Source organism: Acanthaster planci, linkage group LG09, assembly GCF_054643075.1.
Source record: "Acanthaster planci isolate LZ-2023a linkage group LG09, COTS_SCS, whole genome shotgun sequence".
NCBI classification, from domain to species: domain Eukaryota; kingdom Metazoa; phylum Echinodermata; class Asteroidea; order Valvatida; family Acanthasteridae; genus Acanthaster; species Acanthaster planci.
The window spans coordinates 715,206-743,098 of NC_141785.1; the positions used below are offsets into that span (position 1 = coordinate 715,206).

General features: G+C 41.2%; 1 protein-coding gene and 1 pseudogene across 9 annotated transcripts in view; one reads left to right on the top strand and one right to left on the bottom strand.

Moving 5' to 3' along the window:
* The first annotated feature begins 2,281 nt into the window (after nucleotides 1-2,281).
* Nucleotides 2,282-27,893, top strand: part of LOC110989622 (uncharacterized) — a 40,488-nt gene continuing 14,876 nt past the window's right edge. The window contains exons 1-4 of one of the 8 annotated variants that reach the window (XM_087140685.1): nucleotides 2,830-3,110; nucleotides 7,619-7,733; nucleotides 11,947-12,068; nucleotides 24,221-24,389. In XM_087140685.1, coding sequence (XP_086996811.1) covers nucleotides 24,387-24,389 — 3 coding nt within the window. In that variant the 5' untranslated portion in view covers nucleotides 2,830-3,110; nucleotides 7,619-7,733; nucleotides 11,947-12,068; nucleotides 24,221-24,386. Of the gene's footprint in view, nucleotides 2,424-2,829; nucleotides 3,111-7,618; nucleotides 7,734-11,946; nucleotides 12,069-24,220; nucleotides 24,390-27,893 lie in introns of those variants that run through there. The other 7 variants (XM_087140688.1, XM_087140684.1, XM_087140687.1 and 4 more) reach the window with 7 other exon arrangements.
* LOC110989623 (uncharacterized) lies at nucleotides 13,336-27,259 on the bottom strand (annotated as a pseudogene). Its single transcript, XR_002599663.2, has 3 exons — nucleotides 26,815-27,259; nucleotides 26,520-26,662; nucleotides 13,336-14,554 (listed from the first exon to the last, which is right to left on the bottom strand). The product of XR_002599663.2 is annotated as an uncharacterized LOC110989623 (transcript).

The following is a 27,893-nucleotide window of genomic DNA, read 5'->3' on the forward strand; positions in this document are numbered from 1 at the left end:
ATCCTTTTCTTAGAGACGTCTTCAGTAAGTAAACTCTGTGCTCACAATTTGAACAGAAAAGCCTTTGCACTGAACTATGTTTTCCCTAGCCTTGGTCAAGGTGTTCGTCATTCGTCGCAGCACATCGCCCGGCAGCGCACACCTCACAGACATGTAAACGGACGACGCACGACGGGTGACGCACGACGGAAAATGGCATGTTTGGAACTGGTAAATGGCAGAATTGGGACACAACAAAAAGCAAAATGCGACGGACGACGGGCGACGGCAGATATGGAATTCCATACCCCGTTTGATACAGGCGAGTGGCTGCCTCGCCCCCGATAGATGGAGGCGAGTTCATTCGCCGTTGGGTTGTACAAGAAATGTAAAAGCGTGCGTTGACTATGCCCCCGTTTGATGGAGGCGAGTGGCTTCCTCGCCCCCGATAGATGGAGGCGCGTCCATTCACAGTTGGGTTGTACAAGAAATGTAAAAGCGTGTGTTGAGTATGTCCCGTTTCATCGTTACTGTTGTGATGTCCATCATTCTTAAAATGAACTGATTCTAATTCAAATTGGATGCTATTTCCAAATTGGGTGTGTTGGTAAACAAATTTGAATTACGAATGAGGTGTTGTCATTCAAATTATAATAACTAGATACTCAAATAAAATACTTGGTATTGTCTGAATGCATTCAAACATGTACACAACTTTACTAACGAAATGGAGCGGGGAAAAGTCTGCAGGATTTAGTATATGTAATCTTGATTATAACCAAAAATAGGCCTATGTGCCAAAATTACTCCAAATTATGTGAAAGAGTCAGAGCTGGAAAAATGTTTTCACAAAACATGTGGGAGCCCTGGAATTCGACATGACTTTTTAGGATTAAATAAATAGCCAAAGTCTTCAGATGAATGACACAAAAGTAATAAATACCGTAAATAATAATGATGATCACCACACAACATGCTAAGCTACAGTGAACTCAAAGTTAAGGTGATACACACTTTCTGTCATTTTTGAGAATTTGTGTTTACTTAATTAACTGGGAAAACTATTTACATGTATCTCTAAAAACGAACGGGTTTGATTTCCCATGAATATGAGGTTTTATGTCAACCACAATGGAGCATAAGAACGCCCAAAATAAAGAACTAACTTTACTCATTTTTTTTGGGAATTAAAGCATGTTGCATGTTCTGTATAGCGAGGAATGAAAACGCTGACACCGTGGGATTTAGTGAGGATTACCTTGTTTGCTTTGCAACTTTCGCACTGTTAGTGTCACAAGTAAATGTGTACAATAGAACATGATCGCATGCCTTTATTGCTTTGTCATTGTCAAAACACTAACAGTTCATCTCCTGAACTTAACTAGAATAGGCCTACAGGGGTAATAATGACACACGCATGAAAGACAAAGTAATATGCTGAAACAAGAAAATAAAAGTATTTCTCCCATAATATCATTCACTGGTGCACCCTAATTATGAATGGATGAGGCAAGCAGACCACTGTGCAAGTGCCACTAATATAGAGATCATGCAGTGGCCAGTGTAAAGGCCAGTGCACATAAACCTATGCAACTTGGCCCTGTCCGCTTCGGGGTCAGCTGATTGATACTCTCACTCCTGCGGTTTCTTCTCTTCTGGGATCACCTGTTACCCACAATTTCAGCGACAAGTGATATATACCTGTTTAGCGCTGAACCCCCATGAAAACGAAGAAAGCCACATTAGACTGGGCTCGGTCCAGTAATGATTTCTATAAATCTCGAATTTAGGACTCTCCAGTTCAGGGTATTTCTTTCACAAAAAGCCCAAAATTGCGGACCTATTTTGGACAGAGGCGGGCGGTTACTTTCAGAAATGAGCGCTTAGTATTATTGCTATTTTGAGGGTATCTTCGTTCAAAAGCGAATAAAAAAAATTCGTGGCTGGCCCCCATGAAATTGAAACGAAAAGTGATCATCTGGCCATAATCTTGAATTTCCAGTGAAAAAAACGGAAGCCAACTTCTTCACGAGAGTCAACAGGCGGCGCTATTTCGGTCCGATTTTGCACTCACTATGGGCTGGTATATGGGCCATTTTCCAATACTCAAATTCGTCGCGTCTGAGGCTTCAACTGTTTTTTTTACAACCTGACTTTAAAGCAGTAAGAGCACTAATTAGTCTAATAGTGCCACAAAACATAAAATGATATGCAAGAGAACCAAAAATTACAGTAATCCAATGTAATTTTAACGCTTCAGGCACAATCGGAGATTGGTGTTGAGAACGACGTCCGAGACGGAGTATTGGAAAACGGCCTTGGAGTAGTGTAACCATAGGGGTGCAGACCACTAATTCAAGTGAGAATTTCCGGCCAGCTCATCAGCATTAAAAGTGGCCCCCGCAGTATCTTTTCAAAAAGGAGATTGTTTGGCCCCAAAAATGGTGAGATTATGTAAATCATTGCCGGGATCATCTCCCTGCGTCTTTTAGCTTTGAGATGAGAGCAGAAGGGCTAAAAACTACGGTTAAAAATGGTCTTAAGTGCCCGAAAAAGTTTAGGGTTGCCACTTGAAAAATGGCTGCAATCAGACTTCGAAAAAATCACTTTTTGGGGGGTGATTTGGTTTGTGGGAATAATTTAAAATGTAGTTGGTTAACCCACAAAAAATTGCAAAGAAATTGAAAGATAAGTGACAAGACAAGAATTTCATTTGTGTTTCAGAAATCTCAGAGATGTTGGCGTGCATGCTATTGGGCCCTGAACAGTGCTGATTTTACACTGTTTTCAATGGGTCTTGAATTAGTGGACTGTACCCAAAAACATTTGTTGGTTGGAGACAGTGTCAAAGGTCATATATACACAAACTTTATCACGGTACGCGGTACGCGCACGGTGCACATATTAGGCCTACTAATGTGACCGTACATGTACATGTACATGCCTGAAGACCAGTGCTCCTCCAGACCTGCACCTGACCAGGCTATGAATAAAACCATTATGCCCAACCAGAGGAAGTAAGCTAGCGAATAGGGGCCTGGTGCGTTTTTCCTGGCATGCCTGGCAAGACATCTAGCTACTTCTTACTAGAAACAAATAGGCTTAGGGCCTAATTCAGTAATTGACAAAAGGTAGGTTATTTTGTATAGCCTAGGCCTTAGTTTAGTGCCACTACAGGCACTAGTGTGGGACGGCCTCTCGCTCCTGCTCCATCCTAAGATCATAGAGCAAGGAACAGTTCCTTGCGCTAAGCTAAGATGGAGCAGGAGTGAGAGTCTGAGCCATACTAGTGGGGCTAGGCCTTAGTTAGGCCTACTTCGAGAACTCAAAGTCCCTCTGTGTGACTGATGAGCGAGCACAGTTTACATGTAGGCCCACTTGTCATGCTTTTACAATCTGTGTCTTTTCTGTGTTGGCGACAGAGAAGAGACAGATTGTAAAACAGAGCCACTACAGCCCTACGTGTGGGCATGGTGGAGCTAAGTTTACATGGTGCAACCATCTTTTCCTACCTCCATGATGCAACACCATGGGTGTTTGGAATCGATTTTGATAGGTGAATATTAAACAGGTAGAACAACAAAATATTCGATCCAATTTTCCCTTGACAGAAAACTTGAGTTATAGGCTCTTGAAAAAGGAAGGAAAAAATTTCAGACTAAATCAGAGCATGAGACGAAGAATTTTTTTGAAGAAAAAAAATTGATTTAGAAATGTTGAACGTTTCGTGGTCCGGTGAAATAACAATTCTCTCATGTTAAATTCCGCGAAATCAAAAGAAGAAATCTTTGATTTTAGGACATCTCATCCTCATACGGAACCAATAGTCCTAAATGATGGGATTATTGAAATTGTAGACAAACATAGGTACTATAACAGACAGTAAACTTGATTGGATTCCCACACAAAGGCAACTTTCTCAAAACCAGAGTGTACCTTTTGAGAAAACTGAGAGCAGCCCAGGGTTCAAGACCAGTTCTTAGCCTCTTTTACAAGGCAGTAGTCGAGAGTACTCTCATATCCAATATTATTGTCTGGTATACGGCATCTAGGAAGGAAGATAAAGAGAAATTAGAAAGAATTGCAAAACTAGCCAGCAAAATGATCGGAGAACACAGACCACTAAACAATGTATGCAAGACCGGAATGTGGGAGATGGCACATATAAAGGAAATTCTACTCTTCGACTACTACCAATTCATGCAATCAGGAAAACAACTCAGACACATCAGATCATTGCCCTCCCGAACCCCATGATTCCTAAAGTCCTTTGTTCCCACCTCAATTCGCACTTAAAACTCATATTTGTAATAATTTTCTTACAGCACATTCCCCTGACTCGTATAGTTCCCCTACTCCTAGCTTTACTCTGAAGAATACTAATGATAATGTTAATTCCCTCAATTAATGATATGAATGTTTGTTTTTCTAAACACCTGTGTAGTTTTGTAATAATATGTAAAAGCGAACAAAGCAAATTTCCTTTTATGTTTTGCATTTTTTGACAAATACAAACTGAACTGAAAGTTTTTATTCACCAATCTCTTGCTTCCATCTGCCAATGATTGCTCCGTTCACTCTCTGAAACCTTGTTCCCTCTTTTTTCAAAGAGCTGAAGTTACTGTCACGGAAAAAAATTGATTGAAAAGCTTTGTTCCACCTTTTGATCATTCACCTATCAAAATCGACTGTAAAAACCCACAGCGTTACGACACCATGTAAATTGTATTGGCTCAAAGTCACACAGTTTGACGGAGTAGTGACTTTGAGTTCTCAAAGTACTCTCCTTGCTTAAACTTAAAAAGTGACTGATGATTCTTGTCTGCTCGTGTTCATTATCGACAATGTTATAGGCCTTGGCGTACTCCATGCTACAACTAGGCCTACCAGGTGGTCAACCCCGGTGACTGGTCGGAGGCTGTTCAACCTATTACACATGGGATAGCCCTCCATTTCAGTTGTAGGCCTACGTACATGTAGCCTAGGCCGACGAGGAATTGTCTGTTTTGTTAATTTTTTAACAGCACTAAAAAATGAAATGGCCCCAGTCCTATTTTTACAGTAATATCTTTTTGGGGTATAATTAATGTGGGAAATAATTTTCTTTATTTAAATAAGCCACATGTACACAGATTCTTGACCAATCAGAATCAATTAAACTGTCTGGTATTCAGGTGGCAGCACATGATTTACACAGCGGGCATTATCAATTGTTAATACACAGTCAAGTTTCACGATTTTGGTGAATAGGGAGACTGTCTGAGGTGTGAATTAAAAGGGTAAAATGCCCCTTAGCATTATTCAAATGTTACACAGAAAGTGCCTGAAATAAAAGTTGTACTCTAAAGACAATAAGCCTGAATTTAGATTGTTTCCACAACACTAACATTATTCATTCTCCTTTGAGTCCAAAGGATGCAATAAATAACATACAATGTATTTTGGCATTTGAGTTATTGAATCTGGGGACACGTGATTCCAGTGTACCCTGTTCTTTGGATGGAAACATACCGGGGTACTGTAGATTTATAAAGACTCGTTTTGAACTAGGAAGTGCAGTGCATTTTAATTACAGATTTTTCCCTTCCCCCAGCACACCGGTATGTATTTATAAATACTGTATACACAGTGCTTGTCTGAGAGCTTGCGAAAAAATTCATAAGCTTACTCGGGTCGGACTCGGACCCATGACCTCCTGCTTACTAGTGCAGACATCTTAACCACTTGAGCATCGAGCTTGCCGGGGTCGACTGGCTGGTCCAAGTCAGATGTAGCAGCGGGTACCGTGAACTATTTCAAGATGTACTTTGTGTTGGGGAGACGTTATTTTTAATTACGGGTTTTGCCCTAACCCAACGTATATATTTATAAACACTGTATACTCAGTGCTTGTCCGAAAGCTTAGAAAAAATTAACAAGCTTACTCAGGTGGGACTCAAAGCCACGACCTACTGCTTACTAGTACAGACGTCTTAACCACTTGACCACCGAGCTTGCCAGAGTTGGCTGAAAGTTGTTGAATTCTATTTTCATAGTTTTACCTCTTTGTTGTGACAGAATCTGTCAATTCTTTGCAGATAATAGCATAGAGTACACTGGTAAGTCAGATCACTTGTATTTGTTGTAAATGTAAAGGAAGTGAACATTATGCCCCTTCATCCCCTTCAAACAAAGAGATTTGAAGATAATCGAAAGGCTCACATTGTGGGGCTTTATTATGCTAAGCAAGGTATGAGTACATGTATGCATTTTAATCAGAGCAGATTAAAAGCTGTACGTACATGTACATGCACATGTACATTGTAACTGCACATCTACATGTACGTGTGTGTGTACCCAATACCTTTCAAATTCCTTGCAGGTAACTTTAACCATTACAGATAACAAGTGCAGTCTTGATTCAATTAAAAATCCAATGCATTGCTTTGGATGCTCCATGTACAATGTACATGTACTGTATGGTACTGTTCAACTTAGACTACTGTACATGTACATGTACATTGTACTTGCAGGTGTTCAACTTAGACTACTGTACATGTACATTGTATGTACATGTACATGTACATGTACGGTGTTCAACTTAAGACTACTCTGCATTGTACTACGTGTACATACGCAGGTGTTCAACTTAGACTACTGTTCATGTGCATACATGTACATATGGGTGTTCAACTTAGACTACTGTACATGTATGTACATGTACATATGCAGGTGAAACCCAGTTGTCCTGTGTTGAATGGGCTGTGTTACATAATTGCAGTGTTAATGTTGTGGCCTGTTACCGTGGTGATACATTGTGCAAAGGTCAAGAATCGAGATTTATTGAAAATTCACATATGGTATATAATTGACATGGATCAGTGACTCTGGCTTTACCCTATGGTTATTTCAAATTTAATTGAGAGGATTCTTGGCCTTATTCCAAAACTGATATTGAAATACATGTCGAGATGTAGAATTAGCTAGCAATACAGTGAAAGGTAGATCATGTGTAACAGCATTCAATGTACGCATGTATGTATGGACAAGCACAAATTTGAACAGAGTGCATGTACATGTATAATGTACATGGCTCATGTGGCTATTATCTTCTTTGTTTTAAACTCCTTCCCTAAGCAGTGTTGCCAAACTATGACTGGCTTCAAACTTATTCCTTTTTATGCCCATTCCATTGTCTTAAATAACATGTAAACTTAAGGCAATGACATGTAGATTGTAACTACTGGTAGTATACGTGTAAAGTTATGTTTATTCCAAGGACATACATGTAAGCACTGTTGTTGACTGCATCTTACTACCAGATGTACATGTATGGCTCCGCACTTAAATGGAAGATGGGTTGATAATGATAAATCCATATATATGTAACAATTACCGGTATGCTTAGTAATTACTGGTAGCTTTTTCTTTCCAAAATACTATTACAGCTTCCCTACAGGCTTCAGTAGTTAGGCCAGCATTTTTTATACTGAATCACGAATACATTGTATGGAATCTTGGCAGGGTCAGGGATAAATAAAATGTAAAATGTTACATGCAAGTAACAGTATGCATTAAATAAGTTTCATTTAGATGAATTTCTTCCATGTTCATATCTCCCAACTATGTCATTTATTCGAGTATTTGGTTTAATGTGCAGGATGAAGAGCATTGAGCAAGACACTTCCTGTGATATTGACCAAATGACAGACTCAGATGTATCACAGAGCAGTTCTACCCTGCTTCCCAGAAGACCTAAGCAATCTCGGCACAAGGTACATGTAGTACATGTATTTGATCAGTTTTCACTGATGTCTCTTTTCACTTTTTGCCACTAGAGTTGCTGTCTACTATTCCCGTCCACTTTTGAACAGTTATACAGAATTTGTTGATTCCTTAATGATTCTAATATCTTTAGTTTTACATAATAACCACACTTACCTGTAGTATACTGAGATCATTTCTCGACCATTGTTGGCAGTAGTATTCCACAACAAATTTAAAAGTTGTCCCAGGCGAAGCACTTTTGGCCAGATATACCGATAATGTTGGACTTTACAAATGCTGACTATTGGTAGTCATTTTTTTTAGTGTTTGTGTAACATTTCTTACCACACTGTCACTTTTTTCCAACTCAAAGACTACATGTTCATTGTTTGCCAAGGAGCGATATTTGTTGCCATGCCCAGCCATTGCCATGGCTACTTGAGGGAATCCAAACATGCTCAACCACCATGGAATACATGTAGTTCAAACCTCTGTGTGTGTCTACAAAGCAATGAAAATTACTCAATTGAGACTTCATGTTTTGATAATTGTTGACTGCAACAAAGGAATTTTTGAACATTGAACATATGAATCTTTAAAACATTATGTTATAGGAATATTTTGTTTGTTCCATAGCTCTTAAGAGTCATTTCACGTAAATACATGTATTTGACACATGTCCATGGTAAAAAAATACTTTGTAAACTGAAAGGACTAGGGGTGGAAGTAAACAAACTTGACTTTTCAAATCCATACGTAACCCGTTGTCATGGAAACAGCTCATTTTGTGTTCTTGGCTTTTAGGCCGACTTACATGTAGGGCTCTGAAAAACTGGTTTTTAACTACATTTATATAAGGTCTACCCAACTAAAATGCAAAAATATTTCACAAACACTTACATGTGGGCAATTCCACCATTACAGACGTTACAGTCATAGACAACTTCAAACATTTAATTGATAAACAAATTTATTTGTAATTGGAAGAACAGTTTATTTCTACTTACACTTGTAGAAAACATGTTAGTGTTTAACATAATAAAATTATATTGTTTTAGCTTTATTAGTTAATTCACCACAATTGTAGGAAGCGAGCGTTACAGATGTTACACATTATGACATGGCCTTTTTGCATATTGAACATACACGTAATGGTAAAACTCTGTGTACTTACTGTACTTCTGTATTTTTTACTACCTATTCCCAAACAGGTCTGACTTCACTCTGTGTAATCATAAACAGCAAGTTTGAATTAAACACTTTGTATTGTCTAAGTAGGCTAATTAAGTTGTTATGGATGTTACGTATTGGTGCTATGGACGTTACGTATATACATGAAAATGCAAGGGCACAACATCTATTAACAACTTTCTTTTAAACATACATTTGTGTATACATCCAAGTAATTAATGTTAAGTGATGATGCTACAAGGACAGGGAAAGAATATCCTCAGTTTGAGGTACTTGTACACCCCCACACCCCTCAAACACACCCCTACACAACTTGAACTTGAAAAAAGATAAATAAGCACTTTTTGGTCAAAAATGGGGTATAATTTAAACCTGGTGGAATCGGTTTTCTTCACCACCATAACAGGATAGAAAAGTAATTTTACAATGTTTTGATTGTTGCTTTTCTTAGGGTGCTAATTCTCTTGTACACTGGAGAGGAGCCATTCTGTTTATTTTTAGCTTTGAGTTCTCAATATTTTCGAACTCTGTTTCCAACATTGGTTCTCTGATCACTAAGCTCTTGTGGTGTCAATTTTTCTTCTAACATTCTTGCTTTTCCGTTGGGCATCTTTCTTCTTTTGTTCCTCAAGCTTTTCAGGATTGTTTTTAAGTCTCTTACAAAACTCCCTGACTCGCTCTTTACTGGTCTTTCCCATTCTGAAAATAATAATCAGGACCATTGAATTTTGTTACAATTACTGACATTTAAAGTTTTAATTTATTTTTTTTAACAAATGATAATCAAATGAAGATTATGAAGCATATGCAGTAAAAGAGATTTAATAAGAGGGTAAACCAAACAGAGTTAAAAAATTAAGGTCAGCCTAAATTGTTTGTACTGATACATGAATGTTGCAGGGTCCCTAGTTTTTTTATTATAGCCACATTAAAATTATAATCTAATCAACTCTAATGATACAGAATCTATATAATCTATATAATCCTTATTACTAGATTAGTTATTAAATTTTCATTTTTTTTCTTCTAGAATATGGTTTTATATTTAATATTGAGAAATGTATGGTATACTGGTACATGTACTTTATTGGCCTGTGTACACACATAATATCTTTTCTTGAAACTTTTTATAGGCTAATATAGGCCTACATGTACCCACTATGGCTTGGCTGTTAAATAATACACAATTGAATTATTTGCAATTCATCTACAATACTCAAGGATAATTTTTAAAGATAAAAATGTGAACATTCACCTGAATATCAGAAGAAAAGATATAAAATTTTACTCTACAGGGCTGTCTAAATATTGTCAGCTCAACATGTGCTCATCAGTATCCAAATCCTGAGGGGTACAGTCCATTAATTCAAGCCCCATTGAAAACAGTGTAAAATCAGACTGCTCAGGGCCCAATAACATGCATACCAACATCCCTGAGATTTCAGAAACACAAATGAAATTATTGTCTGGTCCCTAATCTTTCAATTGCTTTTCAATTTTTTGTGGCCTAACCAATTACATTTTTAATTATTCTCACAAAACAAAATCACCCCCGAAAAGTGATTTTTCCGAAGTCAAGCGGCAACCTTCAACTTTCTCAGGCATTTAGGATCATTTTTCAACTGTGGTTTTTAGCCATTCGGCTCTCATATGGAAGCTCAAAGACCCAGGGAGCACAATCACTATTTTGGGGCCAAACAGTCTCCTTTTTCAAAAGATACTGTGGGGGAACTTTTAATGCTAATGAGCTGGCCAGAAAGTCTTACTTGAATTAGTGGTCTACACCCTGAGAAGTGACCACCTGACCTTGTGACCTCGTGACCTCAGGGTCATGAGCTATGCTGCGGGCACTTCCAGGGTGTAGCAGCATAGGACCCTCATGTGTAGCAGCATTTTGGGGGGCAAACAATCCCCTTTTTCAAAAGATACTGTGGGTGCACTTTTAATGCTAATGAGCTGGCCAGAAATTCTCACTTGAATTAGTGGTCTGCACCCTGAGAAGTGACCACATGACCTTGTGACCACGTGACCTCAGGGTCATGAGCTACATGTATGCTGCAGGCACTTCCAGGGTGTAGCAGCATAGGACAGAACCATTTGGGGTGATATCTTATGTAGGTGGTAAATAAAAAAAAGCCCTATAGCATCTTAAGTAAAGCTGTAACATCCGTAACATAACGTCCTAAACAATTTATCATTATTGATTATTGATCATTTTTGGATACATGGCATTTTGACACTCCCACATTCAGACAACAATAAAAATTAGTAAAACGCACATTCTGTGGTAAAATCTTTTCAGATTCATTAAATATAGGCACCGGTATACCCCTAACCAACCATAGTGGAGGAAAAAATATACAATCAATTTGGAATTTTGCCATTCATGTCACAGTTGGCATGGAATTGCCCGTGTATATCTCTTCAAAGTATCATCCTTACTTTTGCTTTAAGAAAATGAATACTTTTTCTCAAAAGAACATGCAGAAAACCCTATGTTCTGTTTAATCAGACATACTGTACATATACATGCAGAACCTGGTTTTTTTTTTATTCATACATGTATATGACTAATTCGCAAATGTATGCATTGGACTTATTTACATTTAAGAGAATGATCATCAAACATTCGGGCTGCATTGTCTATTCAGACTAAATGAAACTAATGCGGTAATAGTTCCACCACTGCAACTCCATTGACGCTTTGCCCTAAAAATTGCTGACGGACAGGCAAGAATTCACTTTGAAGTCAAAGGTGTTTTTTGACCACTATAAAGCTCGACCCGTCGTCGATGATGTCACGGTTTTGTTTATCGGCCATCTTTGATTCCATACACCTGTACATGAGCAAGTCACGACCATTACTTGTCAGCTGTGTATACAACTCAACATGCGCGGAAAGTTTTGAACTGTAGTGAGTTTGTACTGCAGTGTATTGAAAATGGTCAACTTTTGTGCTGTATTTAGCTGTGGAAACAGGGTGGATCGTGATAAGAAATCTTTTTATTGTTTGCCTGCTGTACTGACAAGAGGTGACGCAACTTGCATACTTTCGCTAAAAAGACGGACGGAATGGTTGTCACGGGTTTCCAGAAACATCAGTGACAGAAACTTACAATGCACACGAATATGCTCCAATCACTTCATATCTGGTGAGTAGCAATGTAACTTTGTATAAATTAACAAAATTTCAGTGCACTTTGAAAATATGTGTACATGTATATGCAAATTGGTTTGCTAAATTAATAAGAGTTATGACTCGATATCACCCCGTAATAGTATACAATGTACTTCCCTGATGTCTGATAGTGCCTGTACATGTAGGCCTACAAGGCTACATCACTCAGACATGTCAGAGCAAGGAGTTGGCCATGCTTATTCCTGACACTGCTTTCCAAGTCATCCAGCTACATTCTTTCATATTCAGTATGGATCCTGGAAAATATGAAAAGGCCGCAATGCAATGTAATGAGAAAGAAAACACCCAGAAATAATTTTTCCTAGCCCAAAATATGCCATCAGGGAAGCAATTCAGATGCCATCAATGGTCGGTTGACCATGGTTGACAGTGAAATTTGGCACTGGAGAATTTCAAAACATACTGTAATTGTTCTAAGAAAACTCTCAATTGTTGAGACCAGTCCCATTTTATATTTCAAGTGTGTAAACAGATGACTGTATTTTTTTGCCTTGAAATTTTTCGCTAAATATTCAATTTTTTACTATGTTTATGTTGGCCGTGTTTTTATGAGCCCTACTTTTTTCCATATTATTTGACGCCACAGGAAAGCCATCAACACTTAGTACTTATACCTAGTTTTTGTTGCTTTCCCGTAAATTCCAGTCTTAAAAAATTTTGATTATTACATTTGTATGACAAAGGAAATAATTGGGGATTTGGCTTCATCGTGTATTTCACAAGCAACAGAAAAACACTTTGGTATAGAATGTATACTTACAGGGATGGTGAACTTCTGCATTAAACCAAAGTGCCTGTCTTATTTTGGCATCTTCTTACATGTACGGTTTTCACGGCACTCTGGGCAGAACCACTTCCCTTTTGGAAGTTGCTTTATCTGGAGACAGCTCCGATGAAACCATTTAATCCTGCATGTGTCATTGTGACATGCAACCATGCTATCATTCTCACTTTGTGGTTTGCCGCAGTAACAGTGATCCATTGACATAGTACTAGAGGCCACAGTGAAGTGGATGGTGTTGTATAAAATTTCCCAAGCCGTTCTGGTAGTACCGCCTTTATGAAAAGACTTGTGACTCTTCTCGCAAATCTCCTCCCACATCTCTTGATTTGGTTCAATTCGCTCTATGTGCAAGTTAGCAGAGGTGCACACAATAAAATCAGCATACTCTGCTTCGCAGGTGTGTATCTGAGTTTGTTTCTGCATTCAATTGGGGACCCTGAACAATAGAAGACAATAAGGTCCCCGATTAACAGAGGGTCCCCGATTGACAACTGTGTACAAAACATATGGGAGGTCTTCTGAAAAAGTTAAAGTATGAACAAAAGAGGAACAATAGGGAGTCCACGATTGAAGGCTTTTATACACTTGTGTGTGTGTGTGTTTGTACTTGGTAGTAATAATCATGATCTTGAAGAAGACAGATATTTCCATCTTCGTCAGACCAAAGGCATGTTCTTGGCAGTGAGGCATATTCTTCTATTTGGCTGTCACTAGCACAATATGGGCATTTCACTTCAATTACATGTACACCTGCCCCACAACATTTGCAGGAAACACACCCATCTGGTGAAGCTCCAATGATAAGGATACTTTGTGTTGATGACAAAGCCAGACTGCTTGACTGTGATGAGTGAGCTCCATTTTCTCCCATTTTGTTGCTACTGTAGAAAACTTAGTGGTTTCAGGGTAATAGACAGATTGAATGAGAGATTGATAGGGTTGATCTGGATTTGTTCTGCATACTCTCTTCATCTTCCGATGCTGTGTTGCGGCTAGCTCAAAATTGATACCACTTCTTGCTGCTCGACTGCATGCGAGTGGCCTTCTCCACATTGTTTGCCTGATCCTTGCTGACGGAAATATACATTTCGATACATTTTTTCAACAAGTCTAGGAATGACAGTTTGCAATTTTCTGAATCATACAGGCCTGGTAAGACTGTGGGGAAGTTGCTTCCCTCGGGATGAAATCTATGGCTGTAGTTAGGAAGAACAGTGAGAATTGCAGACTTTGCATCTGCCTCATTCAGTTCTTTGTAGAGCAAGTCAAGTTCGTCTTTTGTTGGGGCTGGTACCTGAGGTTTTTGTTTGACATCACCACCATCAGTTGTGTTGACAGATCCATCTACAAGTACATCCAACTGCTTCTTCTTAGTTTTGGCCAAAGTAAAGTCTATTTTACACGCAGGGAGATCAAGCAGCTTCTTTTACTGATGCTGGTAACTTCCAATAAGCTGGCTCTTGGGTCACCGTTTTTGACTCTCTGATGTGGACTTTCATGTCAATGTACCGGTAGAACACCAATGCACTGACATGTGTACATGTCTCCCCAATGCCTGCTATATAGTCACAGTGTGCTGCCAATACCTTGCTACTCCTTTCTGCAATTATCCATGGCGTCAGGGGAGTTTCCTGAAGTCGTTGAGAATGCATCACCTGTAAATCGACCAATATGGATGAAGTCAATCAATAATACAAATAATGAAATAATGGAATTCCTAGAAAACACACCCTTCAATAATAAGTGCCAGGTAGTTGATACAACAGTCATGCTTGGTTACATTTGTGTGCAACTGAAATTTAAGCAAGTCTTTTAATTTAAAAGCAATAATAGACCAAAACAACTTAAGACCTATTTGTTCTCTATTTCTACTTCAAACATTCATGTTCTTTCAATTGTGTTATCATGGTTTGTTGGTTGTTTGCCACTGAAAGCTGTAACTTAGTTAAGGGTCACCATGTATTCCAACATGTAAAAGTTCAAATAATTATTGCTAGTGAGATGTTTATTTGTACAATACATGCTGGAGCTGGATTAAGGAAATCATGACTCATCACTTGAGGTACTGTGTCCAAGTCGGAACAAGAACAATGGCACTTTAAAGTTGTTAGAATGCAAAACTCGAACTCGTAGACTGAAGAAAATTGGGCTCCTTCATGCACTGTTAAACGACTTAATTAATTTCAAAAGTGGCTCATCAGATCATGCAGGATTTTTAATGCAGCCAACATCATGCAAACTCAACTATCAACACGCAGCAAAGCCTACAAAAAAATCAAAGGCGGAAACAAAACAAAACCACTTGAAAACAGAGGCAGGCCTAAGCCTACACCAAAAATAAAAATAGGTCTAACAGTAAAATAAAAGTTCACAAAACCTTCAACACTAGACCAAGTCGACTATAGGCTCCTACAGTCCTAGGCCTCTGCAGCTTCATGTGGTTTGCCATATGAACCCAGTGTCAAGGGCACATTCATCGGGGCGGGCTATATAGGTAGTCCAAGTAACTAGGACCCTAAAACTGATGATTTTTCAATCACTTTAAAAACTGACATGTCTAACTCAGATTACAAATCGTCCGTTTTGATTTTCAATCCGAAGTGGACATGTCAGTTTAAAAATTGACAGTGAAAAGTCCACCTGAGATTGAAAAATCTTAAGTTTTAGGGTCTTAGTATGATTCCCCCAGTTACTTGTTGGCGCATCAGCAACACCAGCACAAGTAGGCAGGGGGGGGCCTAGGCTACATGAAGTAACAGTAACAAACAATGAAACTACATGTGTGTGCCCAACTAACATTAGGATATGAGCCTAGCGTACTCTTACTCATGAAAGTCAAAATATATCCTTCCAAAGTTTGTCTTACATGGCAGAAACCACATGACAATCATTAGTAACAGTCTCTACAACATCCTACACCCATCCGCTGACAAACTGGTTGTAGGCTTTTAGTCCCTTGTAGCATTTCAAATCCTCTAGCTTGTATGGGCTTGGGGAATGCACCAGGAAATTAATGATGTCTGGATACGCCAATGATGGCAACCAAGTAGCATCTGCACTCCATGATAGCGGGCTAATCGTGTAGGGATCTATGCCGGCAATAAAGCTAAGCATTTCATCATATCGGGCCTTGGAATTCCCATCAAGAGAACTATAATACGCGAACCTTGCAGCATTCAAATTCGCCATGATGATAAGGTTAATAAAACATGCGAGCTAAAGCGAAGCGTCTAAACAAGTACGGTTGTAATCCAAGATGGCGGATCACGCCGTTTATAGTAGCAACATGACGTCACTAAGACGGGTCTAAAGATGTCAAACGCCGGATTTGGATTTTGTGTCTCTATCACTCACACTTCGCCTGCCCATTGCATGTAAATCCACAGCAACTGATCTAGAGCACTATCAGATAAACTTCCAGTCTTAGTAAATCCAGTAGGCCTAGCAGAGAAATTCAGAGCACTCATCACAGGAGCTGCACACATCAGCATATATGTAATGTCTAATGCAAACAGCAAATGCCTAAACTCACACAGAGTTGTATTGACTTGAATTTTCAAAGCTTGATTCACAAGTATTTCTGATTATTATTCTTGGTTTATTCTCTATTCTTTCACCACCAGCAGTGGAATTGAAGAATAGTGTTACCAGGTTGTGCCGGGGTACCGTGGTCAAAGGGGGTACCCAGGGTTCCAGTTCGCTGTGGCAGAATAAAATAATGATGATCAACGGAGGGATTCTGGACTGGCAACTAAAACAATGAACTCTCTCATCCGATTGCATTTTCTTCCCTCGCGGATGCTGCATCAGAATTGTTCTGTTCTTGGGAAACCTGGTCTGCCACTTGGATTTCCACCATTTGTTGTGACTGCGCAGGGTGTGGGTCTGGTTCAGCATAACTGTCACCTTCATGGCCTGCTCCTACATCACTGGTTATCTCCAATCCTGCAGGTCCTTCGTCAGCAGATGTTTCGTCAGAGCAGCTCCGCTGTCCACAGGAAATCTCGTCTGCTGCAGATGTCCTCTGCACTGACTCAGGATTGTTCCCTTGTGGTACTGACTGAAAATACGCCTGGAGTCATCTTCCTCCTCATCTGTACTGCTGGGTGGGTCGATAGGCTGACTGTGATGATGCCCTCGCGTTGGTCGTCTGGACTTGGTGTGGACAGGGACGAAGCAGATTGCGATGGAGAACTCTGGTCCTCCTCTCTCCTGTCTCTGGTCTCAACTCATACACTGGTAGATCTCCCTTTTGTGCAACAACCACATGCACTTTGTCTTCGAAGTAAGACTGTAGTTTCCCAGGCCCACCAGGAGGGACGCAGTTCTTCACCAAATCTCGATCGCCTGGTGCAAGCGATGTGTTGAGGGCTTTCCGGTCATAGTAATGTTTACTTTTTGCTGCTGACTTCTCTGCATTTCTGCGTGCAAGATTGTAAGCCTCAGTCATCCGAGCCTTCCACCTTTGAACATATTCGCCATGGTCCCTCGTCTTACTGCGTTGATCTTCCAACCCAAAAGCCAGGTCAATCGGGAGGCGTGCCGATCGCCCAAACATGAGGTAGTGTGGAGAATAGCCGGTGGATTCTTGACGTGTGGTATTATATGCGTGGACAACCTTGTTAACATGTTGTTTCTAGTCTTTCTTCTGGTCTTCCGTCAGGGTACGGAGCATGGACAACAGAGTTCTGTTGAAGCGTTCCACTTGCCCGTTGCCCTGTGGATGGTATGGTGTCGTCCGTGACCCTTCAACTCCTGACGGCTTCCCTAGTCTCTGGAACAGATGATTTTCAAATTCACAGCCTTGGTCGTGGTGCAGCCGTTTCGGGTACCCACATCAAAGAAAGAAGTCATTGTAAATCTTGTCTGCCGTAGTACGTCCAGCTTTGTTCTTGGTGGGATATGCTTGCGCATACCGAGTAAAATGATCCATCACGACCAAAATGTACTCCTGTCCCCCGGTGCTCCGTTCCAAATGTAGAAAATCAATGCTCACCAGCTCAAACAGTTCGGTAGTGACTATGTTCACCATCGGAGCTCTACCTGGTCTGGCTGGTTTCTTCTGTTTTATGCAGCGACACTGTTTGGTGATGTAAGACTCGATGAAGTTTTCCGTATGGGGCCAATAGAAACGCTCCTGGGCCAGATGAAGAACTCTATCTTTGGACAAGTGTCCCATCTTGTCTTGTACTTCCTTGCAAACGAGTAAACGCCATTTCTGTGGTATGACTAGTTGCCGTCTGCATTTCATGGTTCGCCAGAGAATCCCATTTTGGCCAACAGTGATGTTTTTCCATTCATGCATCATTGTGGTTGTGTCCTTTTCTTCTCCAGCCCTCTCTGCACGCTTGGGCCATCGTCCTTTAGACTTGTAGTCCAAGAACCTGGCGATTGCTTTGTCTTCACGTTGGGCATTGTGTACATCAGTTTGACTGAACTTCTGGATCCCATCTGGCAGCTGATCCTCTAGTTGATCCATTGTGTCAGAGTTCACGGCCAGGCAGTTTACAAATGCAAACTCTCTCTGTTCTTGAACCTGCAAGCCCTGTACACATGCTTGGATTACAGCTGGAGAAATTTCTTCAGTATACAACTCTTCAAGATTTTCAGCTGACATCGGCATTTTTGAAAGTGCATCGGCATCTCCATTTTCTCTTCCAGGTCTATATTTGATACTGAAGTTAAAATCTGCCAGTTCTCCCACCCAGCGATGACCAATGGCGTTCAGTTTGGCTGTACTCAGGATGTATGTGAGGGATTATTGTCGGAAAAGACGGTGAATGATTTCGCATAGTACAAGTAATCCCTGAAGTGGTCCGTGATTGCCCACTTTAATGCTAGAAACTCAAGTTTCCCTGAGTGCAAGTGATAGTTTTTCTCGGCTGGCGTCAGTGACCGAGAACCATAGGCTATTCTGTCCCCTTGCAGCTGATAGAGTACAGCACCAAGTCCCTCTTGAGACACATCGGTATGTAGCACGAACGGGAGACTGAAATCTGGGTAGCTCATCACCGGTTGACTTGGTAGTTCATCTAGGAATGAGTTCAGTACTTGTTGATGTTGGGGCAACCACTGGATCGGCGTCTTGGATGAAAGTTGCCCTTGTTTTGTCCTTCTTGTGTTGTTTTTCTGTTTCACTCCACTTCCATTGGCTTTCGAGGCTTCAGTAGACAGTTCTGGTGTGAGCAGTGCAAATAGGGGCCGGGCACGTTTGGAGTAGTCTTTCAAATAGCGGCGGTAGTGCACGGTAAGGCCAAGTAGCTTTCGAAGATCACCAATGGTTTGTGGTGTCTTTGTCTTCAGTGATTGCAGTGCCGCTGTTTCTTTGGGATCGGGTCTGTAGCCTTCACTACTAATGATTCTGCCCAGGTACCGTACCTCGCTTTGGAAAAGATGACACTTCTTCGCCTTCATGTTCACCCCGTGTTCCTGTAGCCTCTGTAGGACAGTTCAAAGATTTTGTACATGTTCTTCGAAACTTGCACTGTACACTATTATATCGTCAATGTAGACTTCACATATTTGGTGATTGAGTCCATCCAGTATGTGTTCCATGCAACATTGGTACATGGCCGGTGCGTTCTTAAGTCCGAATGGAATCCTGACCCACTCATGTAGGCCCCAGGAGGTAACAAAAGCCGTTTTGTGCCGACTACCTTCATGCATGTACCCCTGGTGGTAAGCCTTGCCTTGGTCAAGTGTACTGAACCATTGGTTTCCTCCCAGGCCATCTAAGACATCTTGAATACGAGGTATCGGGTGGCGGTCATCGACAGTTTTCCTACTGAGGTCGCGGTAATCTACACAGAGACGCAATCCTCCGCATTTCTTCCTCACACACATGAGGTGATGCGTAAGGCGACTGGGATTTTACAATCCATTCCCTCTCTATCAAATCCTGTAGATAGGCTTTCACTTCCTGATAGAGGGGTCGTGGGATGGACGGATAGGTTCGCTGTACTGGGACATCATCTGTTAAGTGAATCTTCATCTGCTGTAGCGGACGTTGTGTTTGACATAAGTTTAACCATTAATTTTGATTACATGTGTTAAATATACGTGTACCAGTTTTCCTTTTATTTTTTAAGAAATTTATGTATGTTTATTTTATTCCACTGTAGAGACCCAGTCTAGACCTGGTTACCCAACTTTTCTTGACCATCCCTTGTCCTTATCTCTCGATCCCTGAATTCTGCATACCTTTCTGCCAGGCCTGGGTGGCTGTTCCCATAGTAACTCTCTCCCTCTCCAGACCACATGTACCCTTAGGCTATAAATCTCCCCCCTGCAAGGACCCTGACTGTGCTTTGGCCACAGTTCCTTTCTGGACTGACCATCATATTGTTGCCGACACCCATAGAGTAAAGTCCCTATTCTTCTTTTGCATCATTCCTCCAAGTTTCCAAGTTCCGAATTGATCACTTTTGTTAGGCAACACCCCCCAGCGTAGTAAGTACACTTTATAGTTCTTTTAGTCTACATTTAATTGTTGTGATATTGTTTTTATTGCTCAGACAGCTTATTGCTTCAGTTTACATTTTATGTGTCTTTTCTTATACATGTGCCGTAGTTATAGCTTGAGTTTTGTTCATTTGTTACAGCAAAACCTTCCGGCTTAAACCTTCCAACTTCAGACTTCCGACTTCCAACTTCAACTTCCGACTTCCAACTTCCGACCCTCCGTCATAATAATCTCCTGTCTTAATACGCCATAACTCCTAGTATCTACAATTGCTCTATGCTCCAATCGTCATTATTATTCCATGAATAAAGGAAGTGTATTTGTACAAAGGGACGAAATTACATTCCAGTGCTGCACCAAACATAATTTCATTGTCAAGGTAGCTGTAGTTGGCTACAATCTGCAATTCTGGGATGGACCCCACATCGCTCTCAGCTTTTGCTAAACTTGAAGATTCTTCCTGCAACATCTTTAACACCGTTTCTTTCTGGGTTTCACTCAGGTTGGATAGGTCAAATGATTCCCACACAGATGGTTCACTCGCAGGGGTCAGTGCCTCATCCTTCTCACTGTCTCCAGCTGTGACACTATTCACACTGGTTTGCGGATTTATTCCACCAGAGCAAACTGAGCGTGCCAGTCGTAAATGTCCCAACAAAGTGCGTGGCGGAAGGATGATGTCTTTGTATGTATGGTTCTTCACTGGGATTTTCACATGGCTAGTGGATCCCTTTTTCAGCTGGACAATGCACTCGTCAAGCTGTAAGCCATCCGGTAAATTGCCCAGGATGTTCGGCTCGAACACTGTAACTCTTGTCTTGTGTAGGGGACCAGTGCAAATAATACAGGTGACTTCAACAGTCCGGTTCCGGTGAGAGGTGACTTTCCTGTCCTTGTTACTCCAAAATCATCTGGGTTATTCTCACGGATGAGGTTAACTATGGTGGTCACCCTCCTTTTCGTCTGCTTTGGAAAGGCTGCTGACAACAATCCCAAAACACTGTCGTCACTGGAGGACAGGTGAATAATCTCCTCAATTACGTTATAACCAATTATTGGTTCAGGTACGTCATCCCTGGTGACCAGAAATGGGACAGTCATTTCCTGGGTGTGGCCCTCACCGTTGAATGCAAGTCGTAAAGGTGTCCACCCCTCAAATGGTACGGGTGTCCCATTCGCTGCTGTGAGTTGGAAATCTGGGTCAACAAGGTCCTTGGTACTCCGCAGGTCAGCCTCGGGCACATTCCTGTGAGACCATGGCCACTTGCGAACCGGTGTTCCACAAGACTGCAGAGGACCTCCCGTCTATAGTGCAGAGGACCATGCATTTTTGGCCGACTAGTTTTATGAGGTTGTCGTGGTGTTTTGGTGTGATATGACATACCATAGTTCTGTTGCAGTTCTTTTTCCTGGCATGAGCCGGACGATTTAACTCCTGCAACTGACAACAAGTTTTCTCGTTCTCACTCCAGTTGTTGCGCTGGCAACCCTTGGAACAGTACAAAGTATCGTGACTGTCTGAACAAAGTTTCATGTTCTTGATCAAATCCATTTTTCCACATCCAAAACATCTTAGGGACTTTTCTGGTTTGCTAGCTACTTCTCGTCCCTCAGGAGTAGCTGTTTGTCGTTTCCCTGCCGTCCACGTTGACATCCACGGGCGTAGTGCTCAGTGCTTCCACACTTGAAACAATGATTGCACCCCTCTGGCTTTCCCGCTTCTTCACATTGGCCACAGGATGGACGCTTTCTGCTGTTTCTGGTATGCCTGTCTTGTTTCTCTGGGTCCAGGACTGCAATCGATGCCTTCAACTCCCTTATCTCCTTGACCAAATTCTCCACACCATCAGGACTCTGCAAGTCATCAGAAACGATGCTGCTGACCTTAACTTTCGACCCTCCCTTCTGAAGACGCTTCTCCTCCAGACTAGTCACCACATTCAGAACTTTGAGTAGCTCCTCGTCAGTGATTTGGGTTTTTTCCAAATATTGCCTCATTTCTCCCTTGAGATTTGGGCTAACCCCGTCCGAACACTCTGCAGGAAAGTGTTCTTGACAAGTTCTTGGTCGTAGTGTAGTGTGGACTGGTCCTCTTGGCTGGCGAACAGGATTTTCTGACGCAGACTCATGGCACGGACAACAAAATCTTGAGCTGATTCTCGTGGCTGCTGGGTTGCTGCAGCCAATTCCTGGTACAGATCAATGGCATCCTTCTCCTGAAAATGGGCACGGAGGACTCGACTTAGTTGGGGAAGGGGGACTTCCGCTCGTCCCTCCAGGTAGCTTCGTAATGGTAACCCTTGAGTAACTGCACGGGTCACCGCAGAAATTATCTCTCGATGGGAGAAGCCCGTCTGTAGCCCATCTGTAGCCCATCTTCAATTTGTCGAGCTAAACTACAGAAGGAGAGCTTGTCTGGCTGGCCTGCTGCTCCAATTTGCCCCAGAATTTTGAAGTCGCGTCCCAGTGCTGCTTCGGTTACGGTCAAGGTGGTTGTTTTCCCCCACTTTTCTCAGTGTTGGCTGTTGTACTGGTAGGGGTAGCTAGGCCATCGAGCTTTGTCTTGAGTTCCTTGAAGAGGGCCAACCCACCATCATCCCTCTCCTCGATTTCCGAACTGTCAAGGTATCGGTGGATATGGCGGATGAGTCCTCGTTGGTCTTTTCCAGCAGTACCATCTTCAATGTCCAAAGACTTGGCTAGTTCCACCAGTTGTTGCTCTTGCAGCTGGTACAGCTCTGCCTTCACCTCCTTTTCAAACTCTATGAGTGACTTGGTGGCTGTCATTCTTAGCTAAGCTGACTCCCGGTGTAACTGCGATGGTCAAACTACTCCATCAGCCACGTATCAGCATGCTCAGGCCCTCGCCGTACCCATCAGTCTGCCCTGTCCTGGCAAGGTCGCCAAATGTTACCAGGGTGTGCCAGGGTACCGGGGTCAGTTCGCTGTGGCAGAATAAAATAATGATGATCGACGGAGGGATTCTGGTCTTTCTGGACTGGCAACTAAAACAATGCATAAATTTAATAAAGTACACTGAATGAGTTGTTATGTGCACAGCGCCCTCAATTGACCTGGCCACAGCAATGGAAAGTTTTGTTTGGTGGGGGGCCTTAAAATTTATCTCTGTCAACAATAGTTACATAAAAAGTTAAAGCTTTAAAAATAACAAAGTAAAAGGTTGAGAGGAAGGGGGATAGTGTCTCTTTACATTAGGGGATGTAAGGATGAACAGTTTTGGAAAAAAAGCAAAATCAAGAGTTGCCTGTCATCAGAACATGTGTTTGAGAAAAGGTTCCAGAAATAGCAGGGTAAATGATAGGACATAAGGCCCCCCAAAAATCTCTGGTTTCTGGTCAAGAGCTGACTCCAAAAGTGGTGTGGCAATGTGGCTTTTCCCCCTCCCACTTTTTTTCTGGAAATGATGTTCTTATAACGTGCGATGGCCATTGTGACTGCATGTGCATGTAATGCCGGCCACTACCAACACTAAAATATACTGGCCTCAGCACTTTTTACTGTTTTAAAGCATTTTCAGCTTGCACATGTACACAGGACATACATGTACATGTAAGACAACCTTGTTTGTCTGGTTCCTAGATGTAAATGTATAATACAGAAATAACATCATCTGAAAAAGAGTGCCCGACTAATTGTATGGGGAACAAGAGGGATTCCTTTACTGTACATATCACTCAACCATACCCCATCAAGAACATGTTTAAAGGAGATAGGCCATGCAGTTGTAAATTGACGTTATACGGTAGTTTTCAACCATCTTGTGTGCAATCAGTTGGACTAACCCCTCTCTTTTGTCATTAAATCAGCAAAAATTGGTGTTTTCTGTGTGTTTTTTCAGTCTCCACCAGGGCTGTTCGCAAAAACTTACCGAAATCGATGCCAAGCAAGTGACTCACAGTGCATGGTGAAAGAAAATGTTGGAATGGAACACCAACTTTGACCAAGAAGGCTAGCCTATAACTATGGACAAAAACTACTTCTACTATACAGCTATCGAATAGCCAATGGTAGGACAACTACGTCTTTTCAGAAAGACAAATTTGATAATGCTGCAGCAAATATCATGACCAGTCAGTGTTTTGTTGTCGATCCCCCCAGGTCACCGCCATGCCCGTGGCCAACAGCCTCGAATTGCAAAATCTCTTCCTGAGTGTATTCTGATTCGAACTGACAAGGCAATATTTCTTGTGCCTCATCAGCTCCTTCCATGTCGCTTTCTTTGTCAAATGAATAAGACGAACATGACTACTGATCGCTGTGATCGGAAAAAGCATTAACGCTGGAATTTTCTGTGCTTGAGTCTGATTTCACACACTAACGGTTCTACATAAGGTACATGTACATGTCTACGCATAGTTACATAACAGTAAACAGTTGACGGATAAAGGATTCCGTCCTACATGTATGACGTCACGATTCTTGGGAATTTCTTCCGACAACTTTTGGTACCCGACAGCTGTTGTTTAGCTTTTGCTCCATATTCGCGCATTTTGAAATTATTCAGATGTGTTTTCATGTTGTATACATGTATATGTTTGTTTTATGTGCTGATGCATGTGTTACAAGAAATCCCCTTTAAATTACACAGTAGCAGGATTCCAGTCAATTAAGCAAGTTTGGTAGCTTTTGGACATCGTTTTCTACCAAATAGAAAACTTTTTTGTTTGCCAATGCACAGGTCTACGGTGACTTGCGCGCTGACCAGAAACCGGAGATTTTTGGGGGGTCTAAGACCAATGAAAAGAATGACCAGTTAAATGTCATAAAAAGTAAGACTGATCACACAAAATTTCATTAAAATTGAAAATTGGTGTTTACAGGTGACAAAATTATTCTTGCCCAGATTATCGCTGACTTTTATTCCAGATCCTTGTCATATAAACAATGAGGCTTTTTTGGTACCACTTTAGTGCTACAAAACGGTATGGAGAAACTTTAAGAGTTTCTACGATCTCTCTGATGAACCTCCCCCCTACTTGGTGGTAGCCACTGCTGATGTTCAAAGAACTTAATGCACATCTCTCTCCTTTCAGTCAAAGTATTGAGGTTACAGGCAAGAAGTCATCTTTATAGTTTGTAAATTGTCTGCCCAACATGATTTTACAGGCTCTGCGTTGAACTGTCTCAGGCATTTTGCTTTCTGCAGTAGTTAGCCCTGGGTGCCAAGTGAGGGCAGAATACCGGTGCATGTACTTAACTATATTGTGACCATGTGATGCAGTGGTACATCTTAAAATGCTTCAGGGTCTTTATCATTTGAATCCTACCATGTGCTTTCTTGACAACGGATTGGACATGAGTATCCCATCATAAGTCTTTAGTTATTTCGAGTCCTAGGATCTTTACTGCATTGATTGACTGCAAAAGAGTGCCGCTAATTATTAAAGGTTGCTCAATTAGGAGTCCTTTTGCAAATGTAACTTGTATAGAATTGTCACCTAGATCCCACTGAAAGGGATATCGACAAGAATGTAGGACAAAAAGCAGTGCTCTGAAATACATGTATATGATTGCCAGAGCACTGACTTTATCTTATATTCTTGTCGATATTCTGATCAAGGTGCTACATGTACGCAGCCCTTCCATATTTCCCACAGAATGGGAGTTTGGAGTTGCTGCACACACTCAAAATGAAACAGAAGATGGCTGTTCCGTAAGAGCTCTTATTGTAACATAATAAAAAAGTAACACTATTTACAGTATTTACAAAAAAATGAAATTAAAGATCAGCATCTGAACTTGATGAAATCAACAAATCATGCAAAAATCAAAGAGCGTAATTAATCCTAACACTCCTCAATCCTCCAACAGGTGAAGGATTGAGGAGTTGTTAGGGTTAAGCTCAAACTTAAACAAAAATGTAAACCAAATCAACTTAAGGGCTTCAAGACACTTGCAAAGTAAATAAGAAATATCGGAACCAAATCAACATCTCACAGAAAACTCACTCCAATCAATTCAAAATAACTTAAATAACAAACATATTTCTGAATTATTACTTTAATCACGTTAAACAACAAGCAGATTCAAAGCAAAATCAACTTTAAATCAGAATCCGTACTCAAAACAAAATGATAAAGCAGCAAAGGAATCGAACTGAATGGCAAGTGAATACAGGAAACGTGTACCAATACAACCTTCGAGAGCCCCAGGCAGCAGTAGATGCCCTGTAACAACGTGTCCGGCCTGTGTCTCAGACTGTTCTCTAGGGGACCAACTTAGCAACTCAGCTCAGATTGGCTTGCTACTATTGCAGGTCTGTACTCTCCAAACAGGTCATCTACAAATATAATGTATGGGAACACAACTTGCAAATAAACTTGGCTTCCAGTACGCATCAAATAGTGTCCAAAATATAATGCGTATCATAAGAGCAGTGAAAAATTTGACAAAGACTAGGGCAGTGAATAAAATTTAAAGAATTAAACTTACGGTAATTCCGTCAAGGTTTTGTCTCAAGCTTCAGGCGTAGCTGCCGTGAAGACCTGTCAGAAATATCGTCACAGAAAAAAATTACTTGTGGTACAATGTAAGTTGGGTATCTCTCATGTCTACCCCGTTACTTGTAACCTGCGGTGGCAGATTCCACAGGTCTGTTGGCTATGGTAGTAACACAAACCAACCCAACACTCCTTGATCTATCTCTGTGCCCTTTTTGTCATACACCTCCCATTCTCAGGGCTTCAAAAAAGCTATATCCAGCAAGAAATGAGACTGAGGGGTACATGTACATGAATCCCAACAACTTCTCCAAGTGCTATACACACTCTAGACTATTGTTACCTAACACATCTATACCAGGCACGAAATGGGACAGGGGTACCCCCTCAACAAGTCCAGTCCCTATACACATTCCAGCCTAGTGTCACTGAATACATCACCCCCCATGTCTGAAAAGAATTCCTGAGATACCAGTATAACAATGACCAACAATGTGTTACCCAACAGCCAGCTGCACAGTTAAAAATACCGAGGGGGGGGAGAATGGACGGGAAGATAATACTTGAAAACATCAAGAACAAAACAAACTTAGTACAGGGGGCTCCGTTAAAGGAATGCACATTTATCAACATTCAGTCTAATATGATTCTTGAGGGTCCACTCTTCCAGCCTGTCAAGGTGGTTTTGCATTTCCGAAGGAGTGTGATTATTACTTTTCCCCAACCATTGTCAGGTCATCTTAGTATCCTGGAGAGTACATGCAAGTGGGGAATTTTCTAGTGCGCATCTACGAGTGTGAGGAATCCCCATAGGCCAATGCGAGTTCCGTGTGGGACTCCACAATGGAGTTATTTCCAGTCACAAATTTCACCACAGTAAACACACACACTGCTCTCCACTGTTCAGAAAGTTAATTATTCCCGTCATGACAGATGGGTGCACTCCAAGATGGATGAACTTGTTGACAAGTTTATTGTGCTTCACAGAATCAAATGCTTTGCTGAAGTCTGTCATAACAACTGTTCTTCTTTTTTTTCGTATGAGATGTTAAGCGATATTGAACAGCAGTT